This window comes from Micropterus salmoides, unplaced genomic scaffold (genome assembly GCF_014851395.1).
Source record: "Micropterus salmoides isolate LMB-PRFRI ecotype aquatic unplaced genomic scaffold, ASM1485139v1 Ms_hic_scaffold_3302, whole genome shotgun sequence".
Lineage (NCBI taxonomy): Eukaryota > Metazoa > Chordata > Actinopteri > Centrarchiformes > Centrarchidae > Micropterus > Micropterus salmoides.
Window position 1 is genome coordinate 25,841 of NW_024042599.1, and position 11,978 is coordinate 37,818.

The 11,978-nt window shown below is 48.3% G+C and overlaps 1 protein-coding gene across 1 annotated transcript; it reads right to left on the minus strand.

Moving 5' to 3' along the window:
- Positions 1–416: 416 nt before the first annotated feature.
- On the minus strand, positions 417–10,691 carry LOC119884239 (nucleolar complex protein 3 homolog; the record flags this gene model as incomplete). Its single annotated transcript, XM_038694707.1, is given in 22 exon segments — positions 417–587; positions 758–792; positions 795–841; positions 1,188–1,285; positions 1,645–1,773; positions 2,133–2,314; positions 2,459–2,530; positions 2,607–2,670; positions 2,754–2,826; positions 2,903–3,003; positions 3,079–3,159; positions 5,727–5,858; positions 5,940–6,068; positions 6,156–6,331; positions 6,434–6,527; positions 6,722–6,830; positions 6,832–6,881; positions 7,139–7,269; positions 9,742–9,813; positions 9,897–10,051; positions 10,153–10,276; positions 10,446–10,691. Coding segments are annotated over 22 exon segments (2,438 nt in total), but the record flags the coding sequence as incomplete, so codon positions are not given.
- Between the last annotated feature and the right edge of the window lie 1,287 nt (positions 10,692–11,978).

The window sequence follows — 11,978 nt, forward strand, 5'->3', positions numbered from 1 at the left end:
ACTTGATGGCACGATTTGTTTTTTTTAGGGGACACAGTGCTCCTAGTAAAAAATAGTTAGTCTAGAGCCGTGCAGTAACAATATTCTGCTTTGTCTGCTGTTCTGCTCCGAGTTCAGCAGGAAGTTTAAGATTCACCATTCACGCAGCAGTTCTCTTCTGCCTTTGTTTCACATTAGTGAATAAAAAAAAAACTGGATTCTGTTCCAATAAAAATGTATTCAACAGGAAGAACGGTGAAATATCAACACTTGGATCATTTCTGACTTTGTACATGATGCTCACGCCCAGCCCTAATTCCAGGCTTTTATGTGAAGGTAACACTTATCAAAACACATACTGGTATAGAATCAACAATTTAGATCAATCAGAGGGATTCCCGTTTTTCATATTCGTTAGAAAAGATTTTTTTTCAGAACAAACCAACCAGGTGTGTGTGTGTGTGTGTGTGTCAGTGTTCAGTGTGTATGTGTGTGTGTGTTGTATAAAAGTCCAGCTCCGCCTCCTCAGCGCCGGCGGCGGTCAGGACGCTCTGAGCTTGTCTCTGCAGTTCGGTGTCCAGCAGCGTCGCTCCGACAACAAAACGATCCTGATAAAACATTTTCAAACACAGGAAGCTTTATTGACAAGTCTGAGGACGTAAACATGAAGTCAGATTACAGATCCTCTGCTTGAGCTTTCTCCAGGTCAAACATTTATCCACTGAAACCTCCTCAGGTCTGAAGAATGAATGTATGAAGGTGCGTCGAATTTCCGTACCTTCTTCTTGGTGGCGGGCAGAGCTACAGGGGGTTAAAGGTCATGTCTCTGACACTGTACATATTGAACAGCTCCACCGGAGACCTGGGCAGGAAGTCACACACAAAATTAATAAAATCCCATTAAAACTCGGTTGAGATCAAATAAACAGATCGAAGCACTTTTAAAGGGCCCTTACACCGTTTTTAAATTCCTAACTTACACTTACAGGAACTGAACTACAGGACTGCACAAGTAAAATCTGGATTCAGACGGTTCTGCTGTTTTTTATTAACAGGGAGACCCCGTGTACCAAAACAAACGCTCCTAACACAAAGTGTGCACAGGAAGAGAGGCAGACATGATTTCACGGGGACAGACTGTGGTCACAGGTCCATCAGCGCACTGCGCCTTTAAGACGAGGATGCCAGCGGACCGTCAGAGTTCGTACCTGCGGCTCAGCTCCACGCCGAGCGCTGCTGATCCTTCACTGGGAGCTCCTTGACACAGGTGGGACGCCAACCGCCGCACGACCGGGTGGTAATGTCTCTGTAACCACACACAGGGTGATGTCACACGCCGCTCTGAGTTTATAAACATAGATGTGTGTATTTGTACCTGCAGCGTGTATTTGTACCTGCAACATGTATTTGTACCTGCAGCGTGTATTTGTACCTGCAACATGTATTTGTACCTGCAGCGTGTATTTGTACCTGTATTTGTACCTGCAGCGTGTATTTGTACCTGTATTTGTACCTGCAGCGTGTATTTGTACCTGCAGTGTGTATTTGTACCTGCAGTGTGTATTTGTACCTGCAGCGTGTATTTGTACCTGCAGTGTGTATTTGTACCTGCAGCGTGTATTTGTACCTGCAGTGTGTATTTGTACCTGCAGTGTGTATTTGTACCTGCAGTGTGTGTAGCTCCCACAGTGCTGTGTTTTGGGCGTTGCAGTGTTCAGGTTCGTCCAGCTCTGGCAGGTAGAAGCCGCTGCCCTGAACCTCGTTATCCAACAGGAAGTCACACTTAGGGAAGGCCTAACAGACACACAGACAGACACACAGACAGACACACAGACACAAAGACACAGACACACAGACAGACACACAGACAGACAGACACACATACACACACACAGACAGAGACACACACAAAGACACAGACAAAGACACAGACACAGACAGACACAGACACACAGACAGACACAGACACACAGACAGAGACACACACAAAGACACAGACACAGACAAAGACACAGACACAGACAAAGACACAGACACAGACGCACACAAAGACACAGACACAGACGCACAGACAGTTTCAGTATCTTTTCTCTCTCTCGGCCTGATTTGCTGAGACTAGCTGTAACCCTGAACCTGGACCGGCTCACACTCACGTGCACGGTGGCCCTGCTGGCGGCCAGGATTCCCACGCTGGCGTTGGGCAGCACGTGCAGGCTGAGCGTGCTCAGACGTTTGACGAACGCCATCGCTCTCTGCAGGGTCACCTGCTTCTTGCGACGGGTCAGCATGGCGTCCAGGCACCGCAGCACGATGATGATGTCATCATTGGGCGCCCCTGAGCAGACAGCAGCTTTAAATTAAACATCAGCAGTTCTCTTCCCGCTGGCTTTTGATGTGTGTTGGTACTGAGGTTATACATAAAGTCGGTGGTGAATGGCGTGTTCCCGTCGCTACAGCAGTAAATACGTGGCGTCCTCACCTGCGTGGAGCCTCAGCAGCATCCTGTAGAGCTGAGAGTAAAAGTTCAGCGGGTCGATGTTCAGAACGTCACCTGATACAAAACAGAAACTTTATTCAGGTCAGTTTGAGACGCATACACACCAACGCACAAACGCGCGCACACGCACCTTGTCCTGACAGGATGGTGAAGACGGTCTGGATGCAGTGGAGACTCTCCCGATTGGTCAGATCCTGCAGAGTTCACATCAGGACGATCAATACGATAAATCTATCAGTCTGTGACAGCAGATCTCCACACAGCAGGGAATACTCACTCCTGATTGGATGAGGTTCTGCAGCACGTTGAGCAGGTCGTCGAAGAACTCCAGGTTGATCAGGTGAGCGAAGCTGACAGGAAGTGACATCACAGTCAGTACAACTACAGTAGTGTGTGTGAGAGAGAGCGAGAGAGAGCGAGACATACTTGGCCAGCCCCTCCAGTACAGCAGGAAGCAGAAGTGACTTCTGAGCTTTCTTCAAGATCCTGAAGTAGACGAGGAAGACGATATTCAGAGTCTCTGTGTGCTGAGAGGAGAAGAAGAAGAGTTAGTTCTTTCTTCTTCTTTGTCTCTTTAACTTTCCGTCGCTGCTTCGACTCACCAGCTTGATCTTCTTCTCTTTGCTGTCGGAGGCTTCGGCCTCCAGCAGCTCTTTCTCCAACTTCTCTTCGGCCTTCTTCCACTGCAGACACACACACACACACACACAGGTCAGTCTGTTTATCACATGACAACATCTGTCCGCCGGGGGTCGGGTCGCGGCCAGCGGCTCCAGCAGGGACCCCAAACCTCCCTTTCCCGGCCCCCTTTAACCAGCTCTGTCTGGGGGATCCTGAGGCCTCCTCCCAGCTGGAAGTGGGAGGGAGTGGGTTACCAGATGCCCGGACCACCTAAACCGGCTCCTTTAGATGCAGCGGCTCTACTCCCAGTTCCTCGCGGATGGCTCTAAGGGAGACGCCTGACAAAAAACCTTTCGGTCGCTTGTAACCGGGACCGGGTTCTTTCGGTCACGACCTGGCCTTGGTGGCCGGGCGGGGACTCATTCCCTACCCGGAGTGAGCACTTTAGCCAGTTTAGGATCGTCAGCTTCTCTGTGCCTCTTCACGGAGATTAGTTACGCTACATTCCCATATCGGCGATGAGACCGTCAACATTTCAGCAATTCACTAAGAAAATATTAAATCAATACCAATGACTTTATGTGCACTTATTTAACAATCAGACGGGTCAGTCCACTAACTGAAGGGGGCCCCTCTCACCTTGAATCTGCCCGTGCGGTTGCAGAGTTTGTTGAAGTGACGGGCACTTGTTAGCGCGCTGCCTTCGATGTAACGGCGTATGTGTGGAGGACCGGCGAGCCCCGCCCCCTGCTTAAACATCAGAACACTGCGCGGCTACAGTTCAAAGGAACTGGACCCAGCCCCGCCTGCCCGCCGTCTCTCAGGACCTCAGGTGCGAGCAGAGAAGGAAATGTGGTGTAAATGCACGGGGTGCGTGGGGCCGGCCGACACAGAGCCCCAGCTGGGTGGGGGGCCCCTACATGGGCCGAAAAGTTTAGATCAAACAAATGGCCCTGCATCTTAGCCCCACCCACCGGGGACGCAGAAATATGTTTTAAGAGACATGAGACGTCCTTTCCTCGGAAGCGTCACGCGAAGCAACGTCTGTTTCTGATGACGGCGGCAGCTGATCGCAGCCGCATCGGCCGTCAGTCGAACAGCTGCAGAGACTTCGGATGCCGTTTGTGTTAGAGTCTCAGGTCTCAGCGCGGTTCTCTGTTTAACACCTGCACATGACGAATTCCAGCTTGCTGTACGTCCTGCTCACAGGATCATTTCTGCTGACACGATATTCTCTGCGTTTACCGACTCTGATGTGAGTTCGTTAGAGAAGAACCCAGAATATGATCCTGGCGTCTTGGGATTTATTAGCCTAAATGTTTCAGGGAAACTGAAATGATGGAACTTGGATCAAAGTCGACGCTCAGTTTTAGGCTTTCAGTTTATTTCCTCTTCTGATGACCTTTAACACGACTGCACACATTTTATTTGCAAGCGACTCATCACGGATCATCACTGCTTTCCATCACATCAATCCGCGCAGCAGCTTCATTCAAACTTCAGCTGATTTTCCTGCCGGAGCCGTCGGCTGCTTCCATCAGACGCTTTGGTGCAGTTTAGTGTCCGACTCCTGACAGGTTCACTCATTCTGTTTGGACTAACTCAGGAACGAGCAGCCTCACGTGTGACTGAACAGACAGACTCTCCGACTCCCTCCGACTTTTTAGGGTTAGCCCTAACCCTTCTGATCAGTCCAATCAGCTGCAGCGTCCAATCAATGTAATGGCTACCCAGTAAGGGGGCGTGTCACTGAGGATCCTCGCTCAGTGCTCCTCGGTTCAAGCGAGGAAACGACCAATAAGAGACTTGAGAGGCAGCCCCAGCCTCATTAACAAGGCTCAGGGCCCCACCGACACCCCCTTGAAAAGTTCTAAATGTTTTCCACATCACATATTCAGAGTCTCCTGTACTTTTATATTGACACAATCTAAAAAGCCCTGTATTAGTAATTAGTAGTTTAACCAGAACAAAGAAATATGACCACATTACTCCTATTTTAGCTTCATTACACTGGCTCCCAGTATGTTTTAGAATTGACTTTAAAATTCTATTGATCACTTTTAAAGCTCTTCATGGCCTCTCGCCTTGTTATATTTCTGACCTTTTAGTCCCATACGCACCAGCACGTACCTTGAGATCCTCGGGCAGAGGTCTGTTGTCTGTTCCAGAGTCTCGACTGAAAACTAAAGGGGACAGAGCGTTTGCTGTCAGGGCCCCGAGGCTCTGGAACAGCCTGCCCGAGGAAATCAGGTCGGCTGAGTCGGTGAACTCTTTTAAGTCCCTTCTTAAAACATACTTTTATAGGAGAGCCCTTCCCGATCTTATTTGACTTTATTTTATCCCTTTTATTTTATTCTATTTTACTAATTTTATATTAATTTTTCATGCTCTTATCTTGTTTTTTTGTATTATTCTTTACACTTGTTAAAGCACTTTGTAACTTGTTTTTGAAAAGTGCTCTACAAATAAAGATTATTATTAATTTGATTGGTCCAGATTGTGAGGGCTGCCCTCAGGACCAGCTGGCTGGGACGCCTCTGTGTGTTCTCAGTGGGGAACTGGCCCCAGCCCAAACTTCACGTTCTAGTGGAGACCTCAGTGTTCCCTAAGATCCCTGAACAACACTGACCTTCCTCTGCATCCTGGACAGCTGCTTCTTCTTCTCCTTGTTGTTCATGAACTTCTTCTTTGGTGCCGTGTCCTCTATGTCCCGCTTCATGTCCACCTCCTTTATCCTCAGACTGAGGAGGGTCCTCAGCACCTGGGGGGGGGGGGGGGGGGGCAGGTCAGGTGGTATTTGGTTGGGGTTCAACATGCTCTTTGGGTGTGTTTGATTTGCTACCTCAGGCTTGACGTTGTAGTTGAGGCTCTTGATGAGGCCAGAGATGACGCGCACGGTGGCCAGCGAAGCCCCGCCCTCTTTGTCCTGCTGGAAGAGCTTCCTGAACGCGTCACAACACGCAGCTGACACCTGAAAAACACACAGACACCTGAACGTGTCACAACACGCAGCTGACACCTGAACGCGTCACAACACGCAGCTGACACCGTGTCTCACCTTGTGGACGGGGTCGTTCATCAGCGGGACGAGGGCGACGATGATGTTGTTGTGGAAGTTGAAGTGCGGCAGCGCGAGCAGCAACTCACACAGGCAACGAACGGCAACTTCGGCCAAGCCGAGGTACGACTGGAAGCCCACAGCCTGGCTGCGCTTCTTCTTCTGCTGCTTCCAGTCTGCAGATGGAGGGAAACACACCGACATGGTTCCTGCATCTCACGTGTCCGTCCGTGTGTGTCTGTGTGTGTGTGTTGCTGTGTGTTGCTGAGGTTGTGTACCTTTGATGGTCTGCTCCAGGTCCTCCAGGTAGAACTTGTACTGACTCACCAACACTTCTTCAAACTCTCTGAGCTGCTGAGTCTCCTTCTTCACCTGCACAACAGCCAAACACACCAGAACCATCAAACACAAGACCAACAGGTCCCGGGTCCGGGACGACGGGTCTCAGGGTTAGAAACAAAGAAGTTCCCCCTCAGGGATCAATAGAGGATTTCTGAATCTGAGAAATTCATTTTTCCACCCGTCTTATATCTGCAACCAGATGAGGTGATGAACACGCAGGTTACCTTGGCGGCCTTCTCAGCGGGGGTCAGAGGTCGTATCCTGTAGCTTGGCGTGATGTCTTTAAAGATCTCCATCAGAGAAACCATGACCAGCTTCCTGACCGTCACCGCCACACGGGTCAGACTCCATCAGCATCCCACGCAGCTCCTTCACACGCTTCATCTGCGCACACACACACGCACACATGTTAAGCATTTGATGGTGCAGTGGATAAGACACATGCCTCTGGTTACCCGGGTTCGATCCCCACTGTGACCCGTCCGTCTATGCGTCCCTGAGCAGGACTCTCCACCCTCGCTGCTCAGAGGCGTGAGACCTCTGACAGCAGCCGTGAGCCGCTTTGGATAGAAGCTTCAGCTAAATGAGTAATGCAATGAACAGTATGTGGTTCAGATCCCAGATCAGCGGTCAGGTCTTACGTTGCTGTACGGGTCTGAGATGATGGCTGATCCCAGGCTGGCGATGGACAGTTTCCTCTGGTTGATCTTGTGAACTCTGAGCTTCTCTCTCTGCTCTGCTGTCAGCGCTGCAGCGCTCTCCGGCTCCCCCTCTGCTCGGAGGACACGTTACAGGTTAGATACACAGGTTCGGAGAGGCAGAGAGGTCAATTTTGTGTGAAAATGGAGCATCTGTTCAGTCCATATGGACGATAGATAAGAAGTCAGTGATGTGGTGCTCATAGAAAATACTGTTTCCCATCTGTAACTGGACCCTGAGACTGCGGTGAGTATTTCCTGAAGGACACCCACAGGTGAACACTTCCTGCTGCGCTCACGGCGAAGTGTTTCACAAACGGACAGATGTCTGAACTGAACACACCTGAAAACATTTACTTAAAGAGGCGGTATTCTGCTTTTTGGCTTTTCCCCTAACCCTTTACTGAGTTATAAACCTTTTTTGTGCATGTAACAGGTTTGCAAAGTGAAAAAGTCCAAAGTCCAGCCCAAAGGGAGTTCCCACCTCCCACAGAAAACTGCTCTGAGTCCAGCCCTTCACTTCCTTCACTGTGAGGTCAAGATGAAAACGCATCATAAAGCTTGCCAAGAGGCTAGGGGGTCAGGCCCTCAAACCAAGCTAGTCTGGGGCCCTTTGGCTCCACTCGCCTTTGTTTGGTTTTCCATTGTAGAAATGTTGGACCTGTACCTGCTTCCAAGTACTTTTTTTTTTTTTTTTCATACCACGTCACCTCCGTCGATGTTCCTGTCGAGCTGAGGGAAACTAAAATGTAACGTGAAAGCAGAACAGACTGCTGATTGGTCAGAGAGAATATTCACTATTCATTGCATCATCATTGCTGCGACAGACAGAGGCCAGCAACAGGACGTTTTATATTTTACAGTTTTCGTATGGAATTTCATCACTAAATCCGCTTCTGAGAAGTTTTGAGGTAATATCAGCTGTGTAGATCTCGAATATTGACAGTTTTACGAGAAGTGATGGCGGAACAGAAATGTGCTTGAATATTGTCGGAGTTGTGGCTGCAGGGGAAGCCTGCTGTGACCCGCGGGAGGAGCGTGAGGCCGGCCGCCCGCTCACAGAGCCCTCTGCTCCCGCCGTCACACAGACCGCTGCAGCAACGGCAGAGGAAACACAGCTGGAAGCTTTTCATACCGCTTATCTGTCTTTACATTCTGAGGAAGGTTCAAACGTTATAACTTAAAAAGAGAGAAAGCCGTGTGTGTCGCACTGAACATTACATTGCGGTGGCGTCGCTATGACGACAAGCTACGTACTATCTCTGGGTACTATCTGCAACAGAAAACGCAGCAGGGCCGAGTAGAGTCCAGTCTATCGATTTGTGCTATGGTAGCATTTTTCGGCGAGGCAGCAAAGATCGCCAGAACACCGGCAACAGTTCAACGTTCAGTCCTAAAAGACGATGCTACTCTGGAAATTCACAATCACAACCTGTAAGTTTGCTTCATTGGTTGTGAATTATATTTAAAATAAACACGGCCATGTAACTTCACAGACTGTTCAAGTGCGGAGTTGTTGTAAACGCTGGCTAACGCAGCTAAAGTTAAGCTATAATGCTAACGTCACACCTGATGTGAAAGCTACTGAGCAAACGTTCAAATTGTTTGGCCAATTTTTAGAAATCTGGTGATTTCTGTAGCGGTTTATGGTAAGATGTGGAACAATGATGTGTGGTTGCTAGGTTACGGTCGCAGTCTGAAGCGGCTTTGATTTGGATCACACTACCTTGTTTGTTACGACCCGCCCTTCTCTGCTTCTGATTGGCTTGTAGTCCTTACCTGGGAACTGCGCGTGTGCAACTCTAACAAAGATTTTGTACAAGTAAGATGCATCACTCTGTAGCGAACAGCACACAGGGTGAAAAGAGGAGCTGCAGCAATGTGCAGGATGAGAAACATGAAACCATGTAAACCAGTTCTGGTACAACCCTAAACATGAGCAGAATACCACCTCTTTAATAAAATATCACCAAACGCCGAGTTACATTTTATTTTTACATGTGCTGTTGCTCACTGTGTTGATGGTGCACGCATCGTCTCCAGTTGTGAAACCTAATAACCACAAAGTGTGTGCCGCCACGCTGCCGATACGAAGGCTGAAATGCTGATTTGTTCATGACTCAAATAATTTAAATCAAACCTTTAGTGAACACGTGTTATTTTGTTGTATCACAATCATTATTGTTATTGTTTTATTGCCCAGCACGATTTGATTTATGGCGCCTGTCCTAGCGGGAACTCGCATCTCCAAAACCGTCGGAGCAAAGTTTCAACTCAGCTCTAGCTTGATAAAATCGACCACTTTATCAAAAACTCTTCAAATTCAGTGACAGCAGAATTCCGCTGCTGGTGTGAAATAGTGTCTAAAGTACATCTAACAGTAAGAAAAGCAGACCATCGGCCGACTGCTTCTTTGTTTAGCAGCTTTTAAGCTCAAGATATCAGAAATTTCACGGAAGGCACTTTGTATCAAAGATCAATAATTCAAGTTTGCACAACCTGGATTCATCTGGAGAGCAGGTTTCAGGGTCAGAGGTCATGCATACCGTTTTCAAACTCCTGCGGCTGGTCAGCTGCATCCTCTTCCTCATCTTCTTCCTCCGGCTGCTTTTTGACAACTACAAACAAACAGAAGTGACGTTCACACTTCTGACGCGATCAGATGGGTCAGCTGATCAGTCGCTGGATGGACAGTGCGTACCTCTCTCCACGCTCTGCGGGATGACTCCCGTCTTGTCTTTGATAGGCAGCAGGTGGATGACCTCCTTCTCCTCCGTCCTCGCCATCTTCCTGGGAACCTTCTCGTAACTCCGAACCACCTCCGAGCTCCGCTTCTTCCCGCCGTGCACCGGCCCGCTTAGACACGCCACCGCACAAAACAAACACGCCTCAGTCAGTGTGCGTTTGTTTCGTATATTTAGACATTTCAGGCGTGTAAGTGTTGTGGTGGGCGTTACCATGATGACAGGTCTCTGGTGATGAAGGAGGCGTGTCGCGCCATGGCGGTCATCTGCTGCAGATCCTCGTCCTCGATCATGTCTGTCGGCAGACTCTCCAGAAACTCCTCATCCTCCTCTTCCTCTGTCAGAGACATTCAGAGAGAAATGAGCAATGCATTATGGGAGACGAAGTCCACTTTATCAGAAATTTGGTTTGTTTCCGTATCTAAACTGAAAACAGGACTAACTTTAGGACACAAAAACACTAACAAGGCTAATTTTTTAACTGATGTATTCGCCCCTCCCCTCACCGGGTCTCTTCCTGTACGTCTCCAGTGGGCGGGGCATCCTGATGGCGGCATCCTTCACCGCCTGTCTCAGCTTCTTCTGCTCTTTACGCTGCTTCTTGGCAACGTTCTGCTGCTTCAGCTGACGGTTCTTCAGTTTATTCTCCAGCTTCACGCCGCTTGTCTTCAACAGGCGGCGGAACGTCGGGCGACGCTTCTTTGACCGAGGCTGGAGGTAAGGAGAGAGGAAAGAGGGGGCGGGGAAGGAAACTACAGATTAATCACAGGAATAAAAATGTTCACTAGAAATTCAATTCAATTTCTCACAGTGCTTTTCATAAAAGAGCAGGTCTAGACCGAACTCTGTGATGTTATTTACAGAAGCCCAACAGTTCCCACCAAGAGCAGCACTAGGAGACAGAGGCAAGGAAAAACTTCCTTTAAGAGGCAGAAACCTCGAGCAGAACCATGGCTCAGGGTGGGCGACCATCTGCCTCCACGGGTTGGGTGAAGGAGAGAGAGAGAGAGAGAGAGAGAGAGAGAGAGAGAGAGAGAGAGAGAGAGAGAGAGAGAGAGAGAGAGAGAGAGAGAGAGAGAGAGAGAGAGAGAGAGAGAGAGAGCAGCCTACACAATATCCACACAGAGGTACAGACAGTAAAGGTGATGTTGCTATAACAAAATAAAGAGTGAATTATAAAGAAAGAGGTTTGATTTTAATTTAAAATAATAAATAAATAAATGTCTGTTTTGTGAGACTCCTGTGAACACAGAGGGAACCCTGTGGCCTGTAGAAGGGAGTTCAACCTCCTCAGAGTTAACTCGGGGTTATCGGGCAAACTCAGGGTAACAAACTGACCTCCTACACTGCAGTTAAACTACGACGGTGGATCAGACGTTGGTTAGTTGAGTCCGTGTTAACTTAATTGGACTTGGTGCGCGTTCACATAAAAGCGACGTGTTCGGCCGTGCAGGCAGACTTTTTTCGCAACGGCGCATGCTCCGTATTTCTCCAGAGGAACGCACGTTGGTAGTGTCAGGAAATGATGAATGTAAAGACAACGGCTAAATCTAATATCGTGGCGGCCGACAAAGCCAGGGAGGCTTGTTGGCATCGCATGGAGTGAATTTGTAGCCTAATTATCTTCACAGTGTTCTTATTGTAGTTCAAATCTCTGTGATGAATTTTTTGGGCTCTTCTTTTATGTGTAATATGATTAAGATGTAAAGGTCCAGCTGCACATAAGGTCCACTGTAAAAAGGAGGTTAATTTCCAAGATTAATCTACAAGTAAAAAACTTGAATATCACACATTTATGAGAGAACCTTCACTTTGCAAGGCTGCAACATCACACACGCGTCTGCCGTGTAATATGCACACACTGGAAAGTTATATTAGACTTTGCAATCAGATTTAGCAGTGAGCTCAACCCACAGTCACCATCATGCACCTCAGAGACTTTGTCGTGGATTGGAGCGATTTCTGATTTTTTTGTGACTTTAATTTCAGGGAATTTCCGAGTTTTGTTCTTGTAAATTTGACACTTTCATCTAGGATTT